Here is a 17,272-nt window from a genome sequence, read left to right on the forward strand (position 1 = left end):
TATTGCGAATGAATGAATCACAACAGAATCCAAGCTCACTCTTCCATAGTGGTGCTGGCTTTGCAGGAATAAAAAGCAGTACACACTTCTTTGGTCAGAAAAATAATTAGCTATTATTCTCAATACACACAGGGAGCAGCTGTGGTAAGTAAGGTCATAATAATAATAACAACACAGATAATAATTTTTGCATAATCATTTTTTAAGAGTAGAACCGCATTCTAAATAAAAGTACTTTTCTTTTGTACAGCCCACAGAAAAGGAGGAACTAGCCCATCAGGGAGTAAAAATAAAATGTACATGTTTGTAAAACTTAGGCTCTGCAGATTTTTAGTATCCCCGACAATGTCACAGCTAACCTGGTGGTTGAACTTTGTGACTTTGTCCTCACCCACAACTATTTTACGTTTGGGGACAATATATACCTTCAAGTCAGCGGCACTGCTATGGGTACCCGCATGGCCCCACAGTATGCCAACATTTTTATGGCTGACTTAGAACAACGCTTCCTTAGCTCTCGTCCCCTAACGCCCCTACTCTACTTGCGCTACATTGATGACATCTTCATCATCTGGACCCATGGAAAAGAAGCCCTTGAGGAATTCCACCATGATTTCAATAATTTCCATCCCACCATCAACCTCAGCCTAGATCAATCCACACAAGCGGTCCATTTCCTGGACACTACTGTGCTAATAAGCGATGGTCACATAAATACCACCCTATACCGGAAACCTACTGACCGCTATACTTACCTACATGCCTCCAGCTTCCATCCAGGACACACCACACGATCCATTGTCTACAGCCAAGCTCTAAGATATAACCGCATTTGCTCCAATCCCTCAGATAGAGACAAGCACCTACAAGATCTCTATCAAGCATTCTTAAAACTACAATACCCACCTGCTGAAGTGAAAAAACAGATTGACAGAGCCAGACGAGTACCCAGAAGTCACCTCCTACAAGACAGGCCCAACAAAGAAAATAACAGAACACCAATAGCTGTCACCTTCAGCCCCCAACCAAAACCTCTCCAGCGCATCATCAGAGATCTACAACCTATCCTGAAAGATAATCCATTACTCTCACAGATCTTGGGAGACAGACCTGTCCTCGCTTACAGACAACCCCCCAACCTAAAGCAAATGCTCACCAGCAACCACACATCACTGAACAAAAACACTGACCCAGGAACCTATCCTTGTAACAAAGCCCAATGCCAACTCTGTCCACATATCTATTCAAGTGACATCATCATAGGACCTAATCACATCAGCCATACCATCAGGGGCTCATTCACCTGCACATCTACCAATGTGATATATGCCATCATGTGCCAGCAATGCCCCTCTGCCATGTACATTGGCCAAACCGGACAGTCTCTCCGCAAAAGAATTAATGGACACAAATCTGACATCAGGAATCATAATACTCAAAAACCAGTGGGAGAACACTTTAACCTGTCTGGCCATTCAATGACAGACCTGCGGGTGGCTATCTTACAACAGAAAAACTTCAAAAACAGACTCCAACGAGAGACTGCTGAGCTGGAATTGATATGCAAAGTAGATACAATCAACTCAGGATTGAATAAGGACTGGGAATGGCTGAGCCATTACAAACATTGAATCTATCTCCCCTTGTAAGTATTCTCACACTTCTTATCAAACTGTCTGTACTGGACTAGCTTGATTATCACTTCAAAAAAATTTTTTTCTCTTACTTAATTGGCCTCTCAGAGTTGGTAAGACAACTCCCACCTGTTCATGTTCTCTATATGTGTGTATATATATATCCTCAATATATGTTCCACTCTATATGCATCTGAAGAAGTGGGCAGTAGCCCACGAAAGCTTATGCTCTAATAAATTTGTTAGTCTCTAAGGTGCCACAAGTACTCCTGTTCTTTTTGCGGATACAGACTAACACGGCTGCTACTCTGAAACTTGTCATTGGAGCTATGGAGTTCAGAAAGCCATTTGGACTTATGATAACCTGTTGGATATGATAGCTAGGATTTGACTTCTAAGTTTTAAATAAGTAGATTGACAGCTAACAGGAGATGTAAATTTGCCTGTATAGACTTTTAATAGCTTGTAATTGCCTACCATTAGTCCCCTCTGAAATAAACAGGACAAAATAGAAAGACAAGATGGGATAGGAGAAAAAAATCTTCTCTCCCACGCTGAAGAAATGTGTCAGAGTGAATAGTAATCCAATGTAACTATATATCTTCAGAGAACAAGACTAAAAGCAGAGTAATTAACTTTTTCTTGAAAAGATACCTGGTGTAATAAACGACCACTCGGTGGATATTACAAAGCTCCAAGGACGTCTTTGAAAAATACCGATATAAGAAGTACAAAGGGAAATCATAGCAAATTATGAAAAATCATTGTAAGTATGTAAGGAGCAATAGAATCATTTTAATGGGAAATACAAATTTGAATCAAGGTGCTGGGAGAACTGGACTATTCATGACTTGGAAACAGGTTCTGTAATACCACTAGGTCTAACTTGCATTACTGTCATGATGGTGAGTCCAAGTCATATTGTTGTATAAATGTATGCAAAGAGCTCCATGTGGCTGCCTTACAACTCTCTTGGATAGGAACCAACTGGAGGCTGGTGATCGTTGCAATTTGCCTCCTACTAAATATGGCTTAAAGTGACTTTGGAGTTGTACTGTCGGCCTGCCAAAGCATAATGATGAGCCATGGAGTTCGGAAAGCCATTGGGACATATTTCTTTTTGACATGGATTTGTCCCATGTGTAATTGTATCAAATGAAGCAAAAAGACAGGTGGACACTCATCGGGACTTTGCCTGCTCTACAAAACAAAAAAGTATGACACAGTACTATCAGACTATGGAAAAGTGCTTCACTTGGATGAGCATGAATACTGGGAAGAATATTGGCAGAGTAACTGAGCAATTATGGTGTAATTCCAATGCACATTTGGCTGGAATCTAGGGAGAGTCAGTAACATCATCTTGTCCTTGTGGGACTTTATGTAAAATAGATTAGAGTCCCTAAAGCCTTATGATGACTTACCACGTGAGCTGCAATTGCTGCCACAAAAAATAAAATTAATTATGTTAGAAATTCCACCTCACAGTTATGGTGCGGTTCAAAAGGAGATCTCGTCAGTTTTTTGAGACCAACATAGCTATCTCATGATATGAGGGTTGTCTAATGGAAGATTTTAGAAGAAATAAGCCCATCAAAAATCTGAACCATACAGATTAACTTCCTTTCTCCAAAAGCATGAAAGGCCAAAACAACTCCATAAGAGATGCTGTCTATAATCTAACTGACAGCTGCAGAAAGTAATCAAGCAGTTTTTGCACAGGACAAACCAAGTAATCCACTTGGGTCCTGAATTTTCTCCACTTCAATCTGCACAATTTCATTGTAGTCTCCTATGAAGCTAGGAAAACTAAATACTGTAGAACAAGGAAGCCATGCCAACTGGCAAAACAGTCCTAGGATGGGATGGAGAAAGGTTTCTTGGTTCTCAATGATTATATGTTGTGAGACACTCATCTCCAACATCTCTCTCCTCAAGGATTTCTCCTTGATGTCCTTGTTTACCATCTTAAAGCTGGGATTCGCTTAAAATGTAATGGGACTCCATTCAGGCAGTGAACCTTAACTCCACCAGTTTTATTAGTTTGTGGCAGATATTTTCAATTTGTACTCAGGCAATGTCTGAAATTGGTTTTTTTGGGGTGGGGGGAAGGGAGCAGGAAGGGTTGGCTTCTAGACAATTCCACAACAAAACAAAGGGAGCTACAACAAACAAAATACTAAACCAAAACCAGTACAATACTGCTAGTAATATTTGTAGGAATGAATCAAAGCCTCAAGATGTTGTATAAGCACAGCCCAAGTTGAGTACAAATTAAAAAAATACAAACTAAGGGTACGTCTATACTTACCTCCGTGTTCGGCGGTAAGCAATCGATCTTCTGGGATCGATTTATCGCGTCTTGTCTAGATGCGATAAATCAATCCCGGAAGTGCTTGCCCTTGACACCGGTACTCCTGCTCCGCGAGAGGAGTACGTGGAGTCGACGGGGGAGCCTGCCTGCCTCGTGTGGACCCACGGTAAGTACCTTGTAGTTCGAACTAAGATACTTCGACTTCGGCTACGTTATTCACGTAGCTGAAGTTGCGTATCTTAGTTCGAACTGGGGGGTTAGTGTGGACCAGCCCTAACTTTTTCACCCATTTCAGGCATTTCACTGTAACCCATACATGGCACTTCTTTAGCCCAGAAAAAATGATGCTCAGCAGTAGCAATGCAAACAGGAACCAAGCTGCATATGCAGATATCTGCAGCTTCTGATCTACTCCACAGATGAAAAAGCAACTAAAGAGAGGCAGTTACAGGCTGTGGAAACTGTGCAGGTTGTCTTGCTCTTGCTACTGGGGCGTGTTCTACAACATAGAACTATAGGCTAAACCAAATCCAACGTGTCACATTGCATGATCATCGCACAGAGTGGGAATTTTTTACAGCACAGGTATTTTTGGAGAACAAAACATTTCAATAGCATCTTTTATCCAATGATTTAAAAGTGCCCTACAAACCTTAATTATAATATATGAAGATATATGTATCTCATAGAACTGGAAGGGACCTTGAAAGGTCATCAAGTCCAGTCCCCTGCCTTCACTAGCAGGACCAATTTTTTTACCCCAGATTGCTAAATGGACCCCTCAAGGATTGAACTGACAACCCTGGGTTTAGGAGGCCAATGCTCAAACCACTGAGCTATCCCTCTGCCCCCAAGAATTAAGATTCTTAACTTCACTGTGAAGTGTGTATATTCTTATTCTCATTTTATATAGAGGAAATAGACACAGAGATGTTAGGCAACTTACACAAGATTACACAGTGATTCATTGACAAAGCAGTTTATAGAATCAAAAATTAACTGATTTCCAGATCCATCCTCTAACCTCTATATCAGGGGTGGGCAAACTTTTTGGTCCGAGGGCCACATCTGGGAATAGAAATTGTATGGTGGGCCATGAATGCTCACAAAATTGGGGTTAGGGTGCAGAAGGGGGTGAGGCCTCTGGTTGGGGGTGTGGGCTCTGGGGTGGGGCCAAAAAATGAGGAGTTCAGGATGTGGGAGAGGGCTCCGGACTGGGGCAGGGGAGTAGGATGCAGGGTCGGGGGATGAGGGCTCCGGCTGGGGGTGTGGGCTGTGGGTTGGGGTTGGGGATGAGGGATTTGGGGTGCAGGAGGGTGCTCTGGGCTGGGATCGAGAGGTTCGGAGGATGGGAGAGGGATCAGGGCTAGGGCAGGGGGTTGGGGTGCGGGGAGAGGCTCAGGGGTGCAGGCTCCAGGCGGCATTTACCTCAAGTGGTTCCCAGAAGCAGCAGCATGTCCCTTCTCCAGCTCCTACACGGAGGTGCGGCCAGGTGGCTCTGAATGCTGCGCCATCCGCAGGCACTGCCCCTGCAGCACCCATTGGCTGAGGTTCCCAGCCAATGGGAGCTGCAGGCACAGCACTTGGAGCAGGGGTAGTGTGCAGAGCGGAGCCCCCTGGCTACTCCTATGCTTACATGCCGCTGCTTCTGGGAGCTGTGTGGAGCGGCCCCCAACCCTGCTGCCGGCTGGACTGCTGGAGAGGGGCAAGCCCCAGACCCACCTCCCCAGCGCGAGCTCGAGGGCCATAGTTTGCCCACCCCTGCTCTAGATCGTGGTTCCTATCATGGTCCTTTGTACATGTCCAGAAGCAAACATAGAAAGCAGTGTGATTCTTAGAGAAGTAGCTTAGGAGTTAGAAGTTCTGGAAATGGGCATGGGGGAGTTAACAGGAGAAGTTACAAGCTGAGTGGAGTTGGAAAGGGCCAAGATTTTGTGTTTGCTGAGAATCTCATAAAGTTGTTCCTAATAAGTCTTTACAGTTTAGGAATAAAGAGCCCACATTTTTTTCTTTTTTTGTCACTTGATATTCATTTTTGTTAAAATACCACATTCTCTCTACACAGTACACAAGGTAATTAAAAGTAAACTGAGATAGTTTATTAATCCTGTGTCTGTGTCTACTCTCTCAGAAGTAACTTATCTAAATAAGCCTGGAGGCTTCTGACTCCTTAGCATTCTACAGTTTTAAACCTAGAGTGATAATATTGAAGAATAATTAACTAATTAAAAAGTGTAAATGTGCAGTACATTTTGTCAAAAATCTCAAAACCTGTAAATCAACTGCTGTAGAAGTTAATGAACAACTAACAATGCTAAAGTGCAATAAAAATACGATGGTACAAACTCAAAAATAGATTAAACATTTACTTGTAAGAAAATAGTCTGAATGATTGAAAAAATCAGGAGAGCTATTCTTGGGAGTGTTTATGGTATATGGTCAGTTTAATTCTATTGATGTATTTCACACTGCCCTCTCCCGTACTCAACTTAGAAGGTCCACAGTAATGTATGCTTCACATTTCCAGCATTCTTTATAGTACTTTACATTACAGGGCTCAAAATCCCTATTAATTCAGTGTCTCAGGGCAGATATATTTTTTGAGGTCACTTTTTTTTCTTAACACATACCTGCTCAGTGGGTCACTTAACTCAGTTATTCAGGCAGAAAGAAGGAGAAAAAGGGAAGAGAATATCAAGGAAGGAAGTGGGGATGCAAATAAACCATGCCTGCAAAGAATGAATTGAGCAGGAGGCTAGAAAAATAACATAAAAGGAATGAGAGGACAGAGATAACACAAGAAGAGAGCGAAGAAAACAAGAAGAGAATGCTGCCATGGCTTGTAAAACAAAAGTACACATTTTCAGTTTAAAATAAAACAAACAAACAAAAACAGCCTAGAAGAACAAACAAAAGCAAAACAGAAGGGGAAAAAAGAGTAGATTAAAAGGAGGAGAGGAAACATTGAGGAAGGGAAGTGGAGGGACAGAACAGGAGAAGGAAGCTGGAAAAATAGAACAGAAGAAGCGATAATATTGTGGCCGGCATGCAAAAACTCGTATAAAGGCCAGGAAATACAGGAGTTTCAGCTCAGAGAATTTCCTGGATTGCTGCCTTGTATGTAGGGAAGAGTTTTACACTGCTCCCATCATTGTAGTATCTGACTGCAGGGGTCTGAGAGTGTGGCCCTCTTCACGTAGAAATACCTTGATATCAGCAGGGTTATTCCTGCAGATATTGAGATATGTAAAGAAAGCTGGGGTTATCTGAATGGAGATCTTCTGCATTAGGTCCTCTTTCCCACAAGGCAGCATGGCTCCCTCATCAGCACTATAGTACTCAGCAATTCCATTGCCAATTTTAGGAAAGATAGCCACTTTCTTTGGCACTATTCTGCACTGCACCTCCTTGGTGCTCAGCTGCACCTACCCCTCACTCTTTTCCCTGTCCCAAGCCTTGTGGAGATCCAACTATACAGTCATGACCAAGGGCTGGTCCCCACTTAGTCCGGACTTCGGACTAAGGTACGCAAATTCAGCTACGTTAATAACGTAGCTGAATTCGAAGTACCTTAGTCCGAACTTACCGCGGTCCAGACGCGGCCGGAAGTCTCCCCCCGTCGACGCCGCGTACTCCTCTCGGCGAGCTGGAGTACCGGCGCCGACTGTGAGCACTTCCGGGATCGATCCCAGAACATCGATGGCGTGCCGCCGGACCAGCCGGTAAGTGAAGACTAGGCCATAGACAGGCTTCCATGAGCTCCCAGACTATCTGCTGCAGGACTATCGCTTTCTCTTGTTTGGCATTTCCGGGGCATTTAGCACTGTTTTCTACATCTTCCATGTCTGACACTCCACAGAATTATAGGGCCTTAGGTGAGCGAAATGCATTGGTTTTAGACTTCATTTTCATTTACAAATTTTTTTAACATGGGGGCATACACAGAGGAAGGAGGGAAGTGATGATGCCAAAATGACTGATTGAACTGGTGTCAAATTATTGCTGATGGTTATGCAAGAAACTAATTTTAACAGGACACTTTATTACTATTACATTTTTGCATGTGTTTGATGTTCATGAAAGGTGTCAGACTGACAGCCTCAGAGTCTACTACTAAGCTACAGAATAGAATTGTAAGAATAATTTGTTTAAAAATTGCATGTTTTTCTCTGCATTTCAACCCTTCAATTAGAAACAGAACCAAAAAAAAAAAAAAATCCAACTCATTAGCTTTACAATAAGATTTGTTGAATGTGTAATATAATATTTTCCCTTTTACATTTATTTTAAAGATAGATATCTGATCTTCCTATAATTGTTCCTTTCCATGCATTCAAATGCTTTCTTAACTATAATGTTCCGTGGTGACTGTACATACACTTTAACTTTCATGTTAAGTAACATCCTTAGCTTAGAGTTAACAATGTGTTTTATACAGTAATTTTTTTTTTAAATCTAGGAGTTTCCCATAGTTATCTATGCCTCCTGGAATTCCCTGTCCCGTGGAGTCTCTGGTTCTCCCTGCAATGCTCCCAATCCCTACATAGTGGTTCTTCCTGGTCTGGGAAGCTAATAAAAGCAAGATCCTTTGTTCCTCCTCAGTAACTTTCCTCTCTCTGCAGAGTTTAGGAACATCCCTGGCCCTGACACCCGTTGGAAGATTTTTTTTATGAGGTGTGCAAGATGAAGGATGCACCTGGAGTCTGCTCTGGCACGTGGACGAGGGGCTGGTTTGAGAAAATTAAAAAAGTGAGGGTTGTGTTTCAGGGAAAATGTAACTAGCGAGTTCTGTAGTGAATTAGCTGTGAATGGGGACCAGGCACAAGAGACATAGTTTACTGATGGGGCAACATAAATTAGGAGAGCACATCACAATTCAGTATATATGAATTTGTCCATGCTGAAGTCCAGCATTTGCAGGAGTCAAATCATTTAGAGAACATACATGGCTTGATCCTCCAGTCATTGATGTCAGGGGCAAATCTCCCACTGATGTTAATGATGCAGGATCAGGGTCTTTCTACACAAACCTATTGGCATCTGCTCTAACATTTTCTATGTTGGCTTTTAATAGCTACATTTTTTTAAAATGTCGGCTATTCATGGTGAAAATGTTATCCATTTGTGTCAATGGCAGAAATATCATAATAGTGATGAAGAATTATAATTATTATTATTTTTTTTATATTAACCTCTGCATGTTAAATGTACAAGTGTTAAAAACAAGGCAATTGTAATTTACAGGGATATAAAAAAGCATGTTAGATACCAGTCCTTATTCTTCAAAAGGGAATTATTTTAAAACTCCTTCAAACTCTTCCAAAGTGTTTACTTGTAACTTTCCACAAATATACAACTGCTCCCTAACAGCCGTGTGTTAAATTTGATTATGGCAAATATTTGCTTTAGTCAAAGACAAACAGACTGAAACCCCAACTTTGAAAACTAAATGCAACCTTAACTATGGAGTTGCGGCTGACAACTTCATAATGTAAGATCAAGAGGCTTTTCCAAGATTTATGGTGAAAGAACAGAACAACCATAAGAAATCAGGATGTCATCTGCCTGGATTTACTGTAGTTAAAGAAATGCAAGGAAAACAATACCCGAGAACACAGATTTAAGCTACTCTTTTAAACAATTTGCAGCTTATTATACAACAAAGACAATACTTTCAACTGCTCACAGTTTAGAAAAAATAGTTATCCTTAGACTAAAAAGAATGAAATGTAGACTGCCATTCCATCCTAGCAGTCAAAAATCCCCTTTTCTGGACAAGTCACTCCTTAAAATATATATTTGAGCCACTGCTTTGAATGGTAAGTGACTTTCTAAGACATGATAGTCCCTCAGTTAGAGAGCTACAATATTTTACCCTGACCCCACTTATGTGAAACTGAACCACAAACCACAATAAAAACAACGTGGGAGAGTTCTAATACATGCCATGGAAAAATCATCTTTTTGATGAAGAAAGAAAAAAGAAACAAAAACCAAATATTTGTGGCCAACATCTTAATTGAATTGTTTTGTTTGGGATTAGTTAGATATTTAACCATGTCTGCTTGAGCTGCCGCAGTGGCTCTTGGGAATTGTAGTTTGCATGCCTTGTGCCATGCCATTATCCGCAGTGAGCTGGGATCCCTGGTTGGACTCTTACATGAGGCCCATAATCTCCCCTCTTGTTGAACCACTGAGATGCACCATAAAAGTCCCATAGCGTGGTGCACCATGGGAGATGTAGTTTGGGCATTGAGTCTAGCCCATAAAAAATATTGTGGGCATGAGGTACCCGAACTACTACTCCTATGATGCACCATGGCAGCTCAGGGGGACATATTTTAATGAGAACCAAGCTGAACTTAACATTTAGATTATGGTTCCAAATCTAAAACGTTGTGTTTTTCAGGGTGTTCAGGTTTTTCATAAAAAGGTAAAGTTTTCAATGGAAGCTGAAAAAATCGTTTATTACAAAACCAAATTTTTCATTGAAAAAGTTTCAATTAAATTTTTGACCAGATCTACTCAGATGACCTATAAAGTGAGAAGTAAAAATCAAGATGCCTGTTTCTTTAGCACCATTTTGTCATATTCAACTTGAATATTTATTATGCTGGTGCTGAAAATAAAACCCTTCCAAATGTGTTTATTTTCAAAATCCTCAGAACATTTTCCTGCCTCCCAATGATCACAATGCACATAATAGGAAAAGGTTTTGAAGGAAACCAAGCTATCATAATACTGAATGGCACTGCTGTCAATCAAACTCTAGGACACAAATGCTGGTCCCAGTGAAGTCAATTGGAGTTTTGTCTTTGACTTCCACGGGAGCATGATTTGGTCCATCAAGTGATAGCTTACACAACTGAAATAATTATTCATGTGTTTTTAAGTTCTATACAGAGAAAAACAAACAAAAAAACAACCCCAAACCCAACCATCATTCCAGGTCCTGCTTCTTATGGCATTCTCTCTCTGTGTGTATATTTTTATATATACACACACGTACACACGAGAGAGAGAGAGAGAGAGAGAGAGATTCAAACCACAAAATCCAGATCCTAATTTGAATACTCCAGTTTTTAGAGGAGGGAGTATATGTATCTGAAGTTTTCATTAATCTCATTACAAAGATGGACCATTCACTAAATTTGGATCCAGATCAAGGCTCAGATTTAAAGCTTTCCTAAAGTTTGGCACTGCTATAAGCTGGAGTGCACTGGCGCTGGAACAATTTGTATAGTGAGGATTCCCAAAGCCATTGAACAAAACTGTAAACCCTTTATATGATGGGAAATATTTCAAGTTAGGAGGTGCTGCCGTACCCCAGCATCCCTACTTGCAGCACCCCCGCTGGAATGCTGTACTAGATCCAACTTCCCTACCCCTATCCTGTTGATTGAAAATGTTCACATGCTTCTATGCATTTTCCATCAGGCTCATGCTTTGAAAAGCCTCTCCTCTCTCAAAACTGTTGTTTTTATGAGACAGTGTAAAAATAAAATGTCAGGTCAAGTCAGTTCCCAAAGTGAAAACACTGGCATTGAGAATCACTCCAATAGCATCATCATTATCAGGACTTCTTCATGTTACAGCAGCAAGAAGAAACAGCACAGGAGGGCATGTTAAGTGATCCAGTTTTAACAACACCAGGATGCCAGAAATGTTTAAATACATGGAGAACTCCTCAGGTGACTATGCTTAGTAACATAACTTGGGTCATTCCAACTGGACCACAGCAGGAAATAGTTGCTCCGTTGAAGTTAATGACAAACTCCTACTGACCTCAAACAGAGCAGAACCAGGCCCTTACTGAACAAAATGGATGAACAGCTTGTTGTGTCTCCTTCTAATACAATCTATCACACTAAGATCTAGAAAGGAGAGAGCAATATGGCAATCTAAAGACAAGCCTCTGAAAAATGTTACAAATATATCAAAAGCCAAAATTAGTATTCACTATCTAAATATACATACAAATATCAATCATCAATCAATCAGAAATGCTAATGAATAAACTTCTAATTTTAAATAATTTTAAAAACTGAACACACATTTCCCCAGTACACAGTACTTGCAGAAATTCCAAGACAACGGATCAAATTCTGTTCTCCATTACACACATGTAACTCCACAGAAGTCAATGGATTTGCATGCAGGTAAACAATGGCAGAGTTTGATCCAATGCCTTGAGTTATATTTTGGAGACATGTTTTTCAAAAGTTGAGGGACCTTGAACTTCTACCACAAGAAACTTTGCTAGTGCTAAAAAATTCAACTGACTTACAAGTAGCATTCTATATTTCTAGGTGACCATTGAACTATGGCATATTTCACACATCTTGTTCTAGGACAGTAAACAGTAGGGAGTTTTTATTCCATAGAGCTACAATAAAATAATTTCTGCAGTTTAGCACGACCAGCATTTGTGGCTTTTGATTTCATAAATATTCTTTGCATTCACTGAGCTTGCTAATGATTTGATAATAAAATTAACTCATAGACCTAAAGGTCCTGTACACAGACAAAACCTACCTGCAAATATAAAACAAAGAAATAGTAACCTTGTTTTACCTAGAACTGTGGTGCTTTCCGTTGACGAGTGGGGAAGGGAGGTTTATAAATCAGAAGTGTGAGGATGTGCTTCTGTGTGCATATACACTGTTTTAATGATTTTAAACATTTTCAACACACAGAGATATATGTATATGTATGTGTATGTGCATGTATGTGTAGTATATACGTATTTTACATTTCCAAATCAATGTTAACAAAAATGATCTAACATATGATGCCCCGTATACAATCTAAATTAAAATCAACTCCACAGAATATTCAAGGACAAGGCCACTAAAATGCCAGCTAATAACTGCTGGACAAACATAGTGTGGTACTTAGCATTAGAGGTCCTGTCATAGCCAAGCAGTGGCCACAACATTTAGCTTTCTCCACAGTCTCACTTAGAATACTGTTGCTATGGTAGAGTTGTTCAAGATTTATACATTGCTGAAAAAGGGAATGGAAGATTTGACGATAAAGACAATTTCCTCCATTTTAATGACTGCAAGGGCTGTGGAACGGCCGAAAGATGGTTTGTGAATGATGCCTTTTAATGGGCAACATTTTGGAAACTTCAGACATCTCTTGGGAGTATTTATTTCCCAACATTCACTCACTCAAATACTGTCTGCCCAATTTCTACATGTATGTAATTTATTCCACCATATTGCAGTCTTACCTCCTGTCTGAGTGATGACTTGAATGTCAGTAGAGAGGGGTCCATCCCCGACAGAAGTAAAAGCAAGAACCTTCACAGAATATGTTTTCTGTGGTACTAAATTTCCAATAGTGGTGATATGGCTGTCAGCCACATTGTGTTTCATCCAGCTGTTGACATGTTGGGTGGGGTCCATGGTGTAATAAACTCTGTATCCTTGAATTTGGCCATTTGGTTCCTCAGGTTCTTCCCATTGTACCAAAATTGTAGTTGAGCTCAACATACGAGCCTGTACACTGCGAGGTGCACTAGACGGTGCTTGTTCTGAGGTCCTTGTTGACACTGGCTCACTGGGTGGGCCCCGTCCAATATTATTTACAGCAACTACCCTGAATTCATATTCTGAATATGGGCTTAGACCTGCAACACTGTAGCGTGTTGTAGCCACCCCATCAATTTCTTTATACAGTTCCTCAGAGTTTTTAGGTTTATGTTGGATTATGTAGTAAGAGACTGGCTCAGGGTTCCCAGAATCCCAAGTCAACGTTATGCTTGTTGCTGTGCTTTCCGTCACCACAGGAGTTCCTGGAGGTTTGGGTAAGGCTAAAAATAATACCATAAAATTAAGTTAATAACCAGTACATACCAATCCTTCTTTATTCCTTAAGTGTGATATGAAATCAAACAAAGCAAATCATGACATGGGCTGCAATGTTGTTGCTTTGGGCAGGAGCTACATCCCCTATTTAGAATTCAACTCTTTCATAGGAAATCCAATTGTTTAGTACTGTTATTTATTCCAGAAACTTAACAGAGAACACAGAAATATCTCAAATCCCCCATTAAAAAAGGTCTTTTGATACATGGCACAATAATGATTTTTACCATAGATCCACTAAGGCTAGGTCCACACTACCCGCTTGATTTGGCGGGTAGAGATCGATCTTCTGAGATCAATTTATCGCGTCTCATCTGGACGCGATAAATCGATCCCAGAAGCGCTCCCCCGTCAACTGCGGAACTCCTACTCACCGACAGGAGGAAGCGCTGTCGATGGGGGAACTTGCCTGCACCGCGTGGACCCGCAGTAAGTAAACTTAGTTCGATCTAGGAAACGTCGACTTCAGCTACGCTATTCTTGTAGCTGAAGTTACGTTTCCTAGATCGATCCCCCGCCCCAGTGTGGACCAAGTCTAAGCATCTGCACAAGAACAGCCTTGCAGACAGAGAGCATGCACTGTTAAGGCTCGATTTTCAGAGTGCTGGATACCTTCGGCTTCTAATGAACTTAACAGGAGTTGCAGACAACCAATAACTCTGAAAATCAGCCATCAACTTTTTAACCATTGCTGCTTTTGAAAAGTATACGGCCCTTGATTTAGCTAGAATGAAGGTAGCAAAAAACAGTAATGAAAGGAGAGGTTTGCTTATCTACTAATATGATTGCTGCCTGAATCAGTAGTTTATAATTTTAGTAATGCAGGAGTAGGCCAGATAGATGGACTAAATTCAAAAGAACATTACAAACAAGAACATGTTTTGAAGTGCAACTATACGATAAGGGCTGATCCTGTAAGGAACTGAACTGATCTCTGCCTGCAGTCAGTACGAGAGTAGGGGAATCAACACCTCACGGTGCATGCTCAGTACTTTAGTAGTGGATCTTATGTACTGTGTAGTGAGTTTAGGCACATCCTTGAACTGCACCACCCCAGGAGGCCTTCCAGTCACAATTCTTGCTTCCTCCTTGCTCTGTGTGGAATGTCAACATCAGCAGCTAACTGTAACACACTTGCTCCAGTTGGATTGGCCAGTGAGTGGGGAGCAGAGCTAAGATTCTGCCCCACCTCTCTCCATTGTGTTTACATATCCTGAAGAGGGAGTAAGTAGGTATACAGCCCTTACTTATTGCTGCGTGCCTGGATTCAAGGTCCAGGTAGACTATACAGAGTTTTAAGGGGGTTGTTGTCATTTGCTTTTACTCTCTTGCTCAGGCATGTACTCCAAGTCACAGTCGAGCCCTAAATAATTTTCTGTGGCTATTCTTAAAGCCAGGGCCGGCGCTTCCATTTAGGCGACCTAGGCAATTGCCTAGGGCAACAGGATTTGGGGAGGGTGGCATTTTGCCACCCTCGGCGGCAATTCAGCAGTGGGGGGTCCTTCCGCACTGTGGGTCTTCAGTCGCAATTCTGCGGCGGGTCCTTCACTCGCTCTGGGACCCGCCGCCGAAGTGCCCCGAAGACCGGGAGCGCGGAAGGACTCCCGCTGCCAAATTGCTGCCGCCGACCGGGAGTGCGGAAGGACCCCTGCCTAGGGCGCCAAAAACCCTGGCGCCGCTCCTGCTTAAAGCCTATTTTGCCCTCCAAATTACTGCTTACTGCCACAGCTTTTCAGAACTTAAGAAGTCTGTTAAACAATTATCTGCAAAGACAATTATGGAACCAGTTTCACTTAGCTGCATACTGAAGCACAAATGTATTGTAAATTGTGGAAAAGTGGGCAGCATTAATTGTATTCATCTCTGTTACTTGTATTGCTTGTGTAGTGTCTACTCCTGGTGGAAACACATCAGCCTACCAAAGCTCCCGCCCATACCCTATGCTTCTGTTTCTTACTTTTTGTCCCATTCACATTGCACTTTTGTTTATACGGAAAAAGAAAAGTCGTTATTGCTAAGGAAAACCTGCTATTTGCAGATGACAAAATAACAATGTTTGTTTTCGGGCTTCCTTTTCTCTTTCAATAAATGAGATTATGCATTTTGTAGGAGAATGCAGGGGGAGCCTTTACTGCCCAGGAAACAGGCCCAGAAGTTAGCTGTAGTCTAGATCTACATTTTCTTTTGGACTGCCCAATGAAATCTTAGCGTTAACCAGGGACTAGCTCTATCAGCAGGCACCGGGGCAGGACACAATACGTTGCATTAAGAAGCAATAGAGTTGGCCCTGCTCTTAGAACCAGCCCTAAATCATTCTGCTCTGCATATATCTCAGGGCATCACCACTTGGGCATTTGAGTTGCACAACCTGTGTGACATGGAGATAGGGTTACCATGCGTCCGGGTTTTCTTGGACATTACCTTTTTTTTTGGTAGTCCACTCTCCATCTGGGTGGATTTTTGAAATAAGAGTCAAAGTCTGGGGTTATTGCAGAGCAGACATTATAGCTCAGAATGAGACCCCGATTGGTCTGCTTCCCAGCTGGTCCCTCCCTGCATCCCCAGCTGATGAGTCCATTCCCCTGCAGCCCTGATTCCCAGGCCTTTGAGGGGGCCTTGCAGGGAGGCGCTGACTGACAGCTGATGCTAGGTCCTGGGCTTGCACTTGCCACGGGGGCAGTGAATGACACTGCCCCCCACCTCCACTGAGTACTCCTGCCACAGATATGCCCTCCAGCACCTCCCAGATACCCCTCCCAATACATACACACCTCTCCAGGACCCTCACAAAATATTCCCTCCAGGACCCCCAACTCTACCCCACCTCCAATGCTCCCTTCTCCCCCAGCATCCTCTTTTTGGGAACCTGAAATATGGTAATCCTACATGGAACCCCTTGGCAAAGGGTCCCCTGTTCTTTGCAAACAACTCTCACTTCAGACCAGACAAACTCACACACCAAACACATCTTAAGGACATTTGGCCATAAAGAGTAACATATAAGGTATCGACAGAAAGCTTGCAACTTGTGAAGATTCTTGATCATTGTGAGTTGTACAGACAGGTAATATTTAAGGAATAATGTATTAATATTGAAAATATGCTTTATGGACTTGGAGTAGAAATTAGTCATTGGGAGATAATGTGTCTTGGTGATGGCCCATTTGGATAAGGTGTTATAATGCAAAGCTCAATTGTTTAGCCATGTGCAATACTAAGACTTTGAATGGTAAACCTTAAGAGGCAACTATCAATATCACTTGAAGATAAAAAAAGGAGCTTTACAACAAGGGGTTTGCCCTGTCTGTGATATAGAAACAAAAGGCTGTTTGCAGTATAATGCAGAGGAGGAAGAAGCACTATCCATTCACTGACAAAACCACCTGTGGACGGGGAGTGCTTTAATGAGCATGTGGATCTTGATTCTTGAGTAACCATCCAGTTGTGCA

At 41.7% G+C, this 17,272-nt stretch overlaps 1 protein-coding gene across 29 annotated transcripts in view; it reads right to left on the bottom strand.

Moving 5' to 3' along the window:
• PTPRD (protein tyrosine phosphatase receptor type D) overlaps window positions 1-17,272 on the bottom strand; it is a 1,677,890-nt gene that overhangs the window by 160,670 nt on the left and 1,499,948 nt on the right. For all 29 annotated transcript variants that reach the window (XM_054031429.1, XM_054031444.1, XM_054031437.1 and 26 more), the window contains one exon: window positions 13,187-13,768. In XM_054031429.1, coding sequence (XP_053887404.1) covers window positions 13,187-13,768 — 582 coding nt within the window. The remainder of the gene's footprint in view (window positions 1-13,186; window positions 13,769-17,272) is intronic.

This window comes from Malaclemys terrapin, chromosome 6 (genome assembly GCF_027887155.1).
Source record: "Malaclemys terrapin pileata isolate rMalTer1 chromosome 6, rMalTer1.hap1, whole genome shotgun sequence".
Lineage (NCBI taxonomy): Eukaryota > Metazoa > Chordata > Testudines > Emydidae > Malaclemys > Malaclemys terrapin.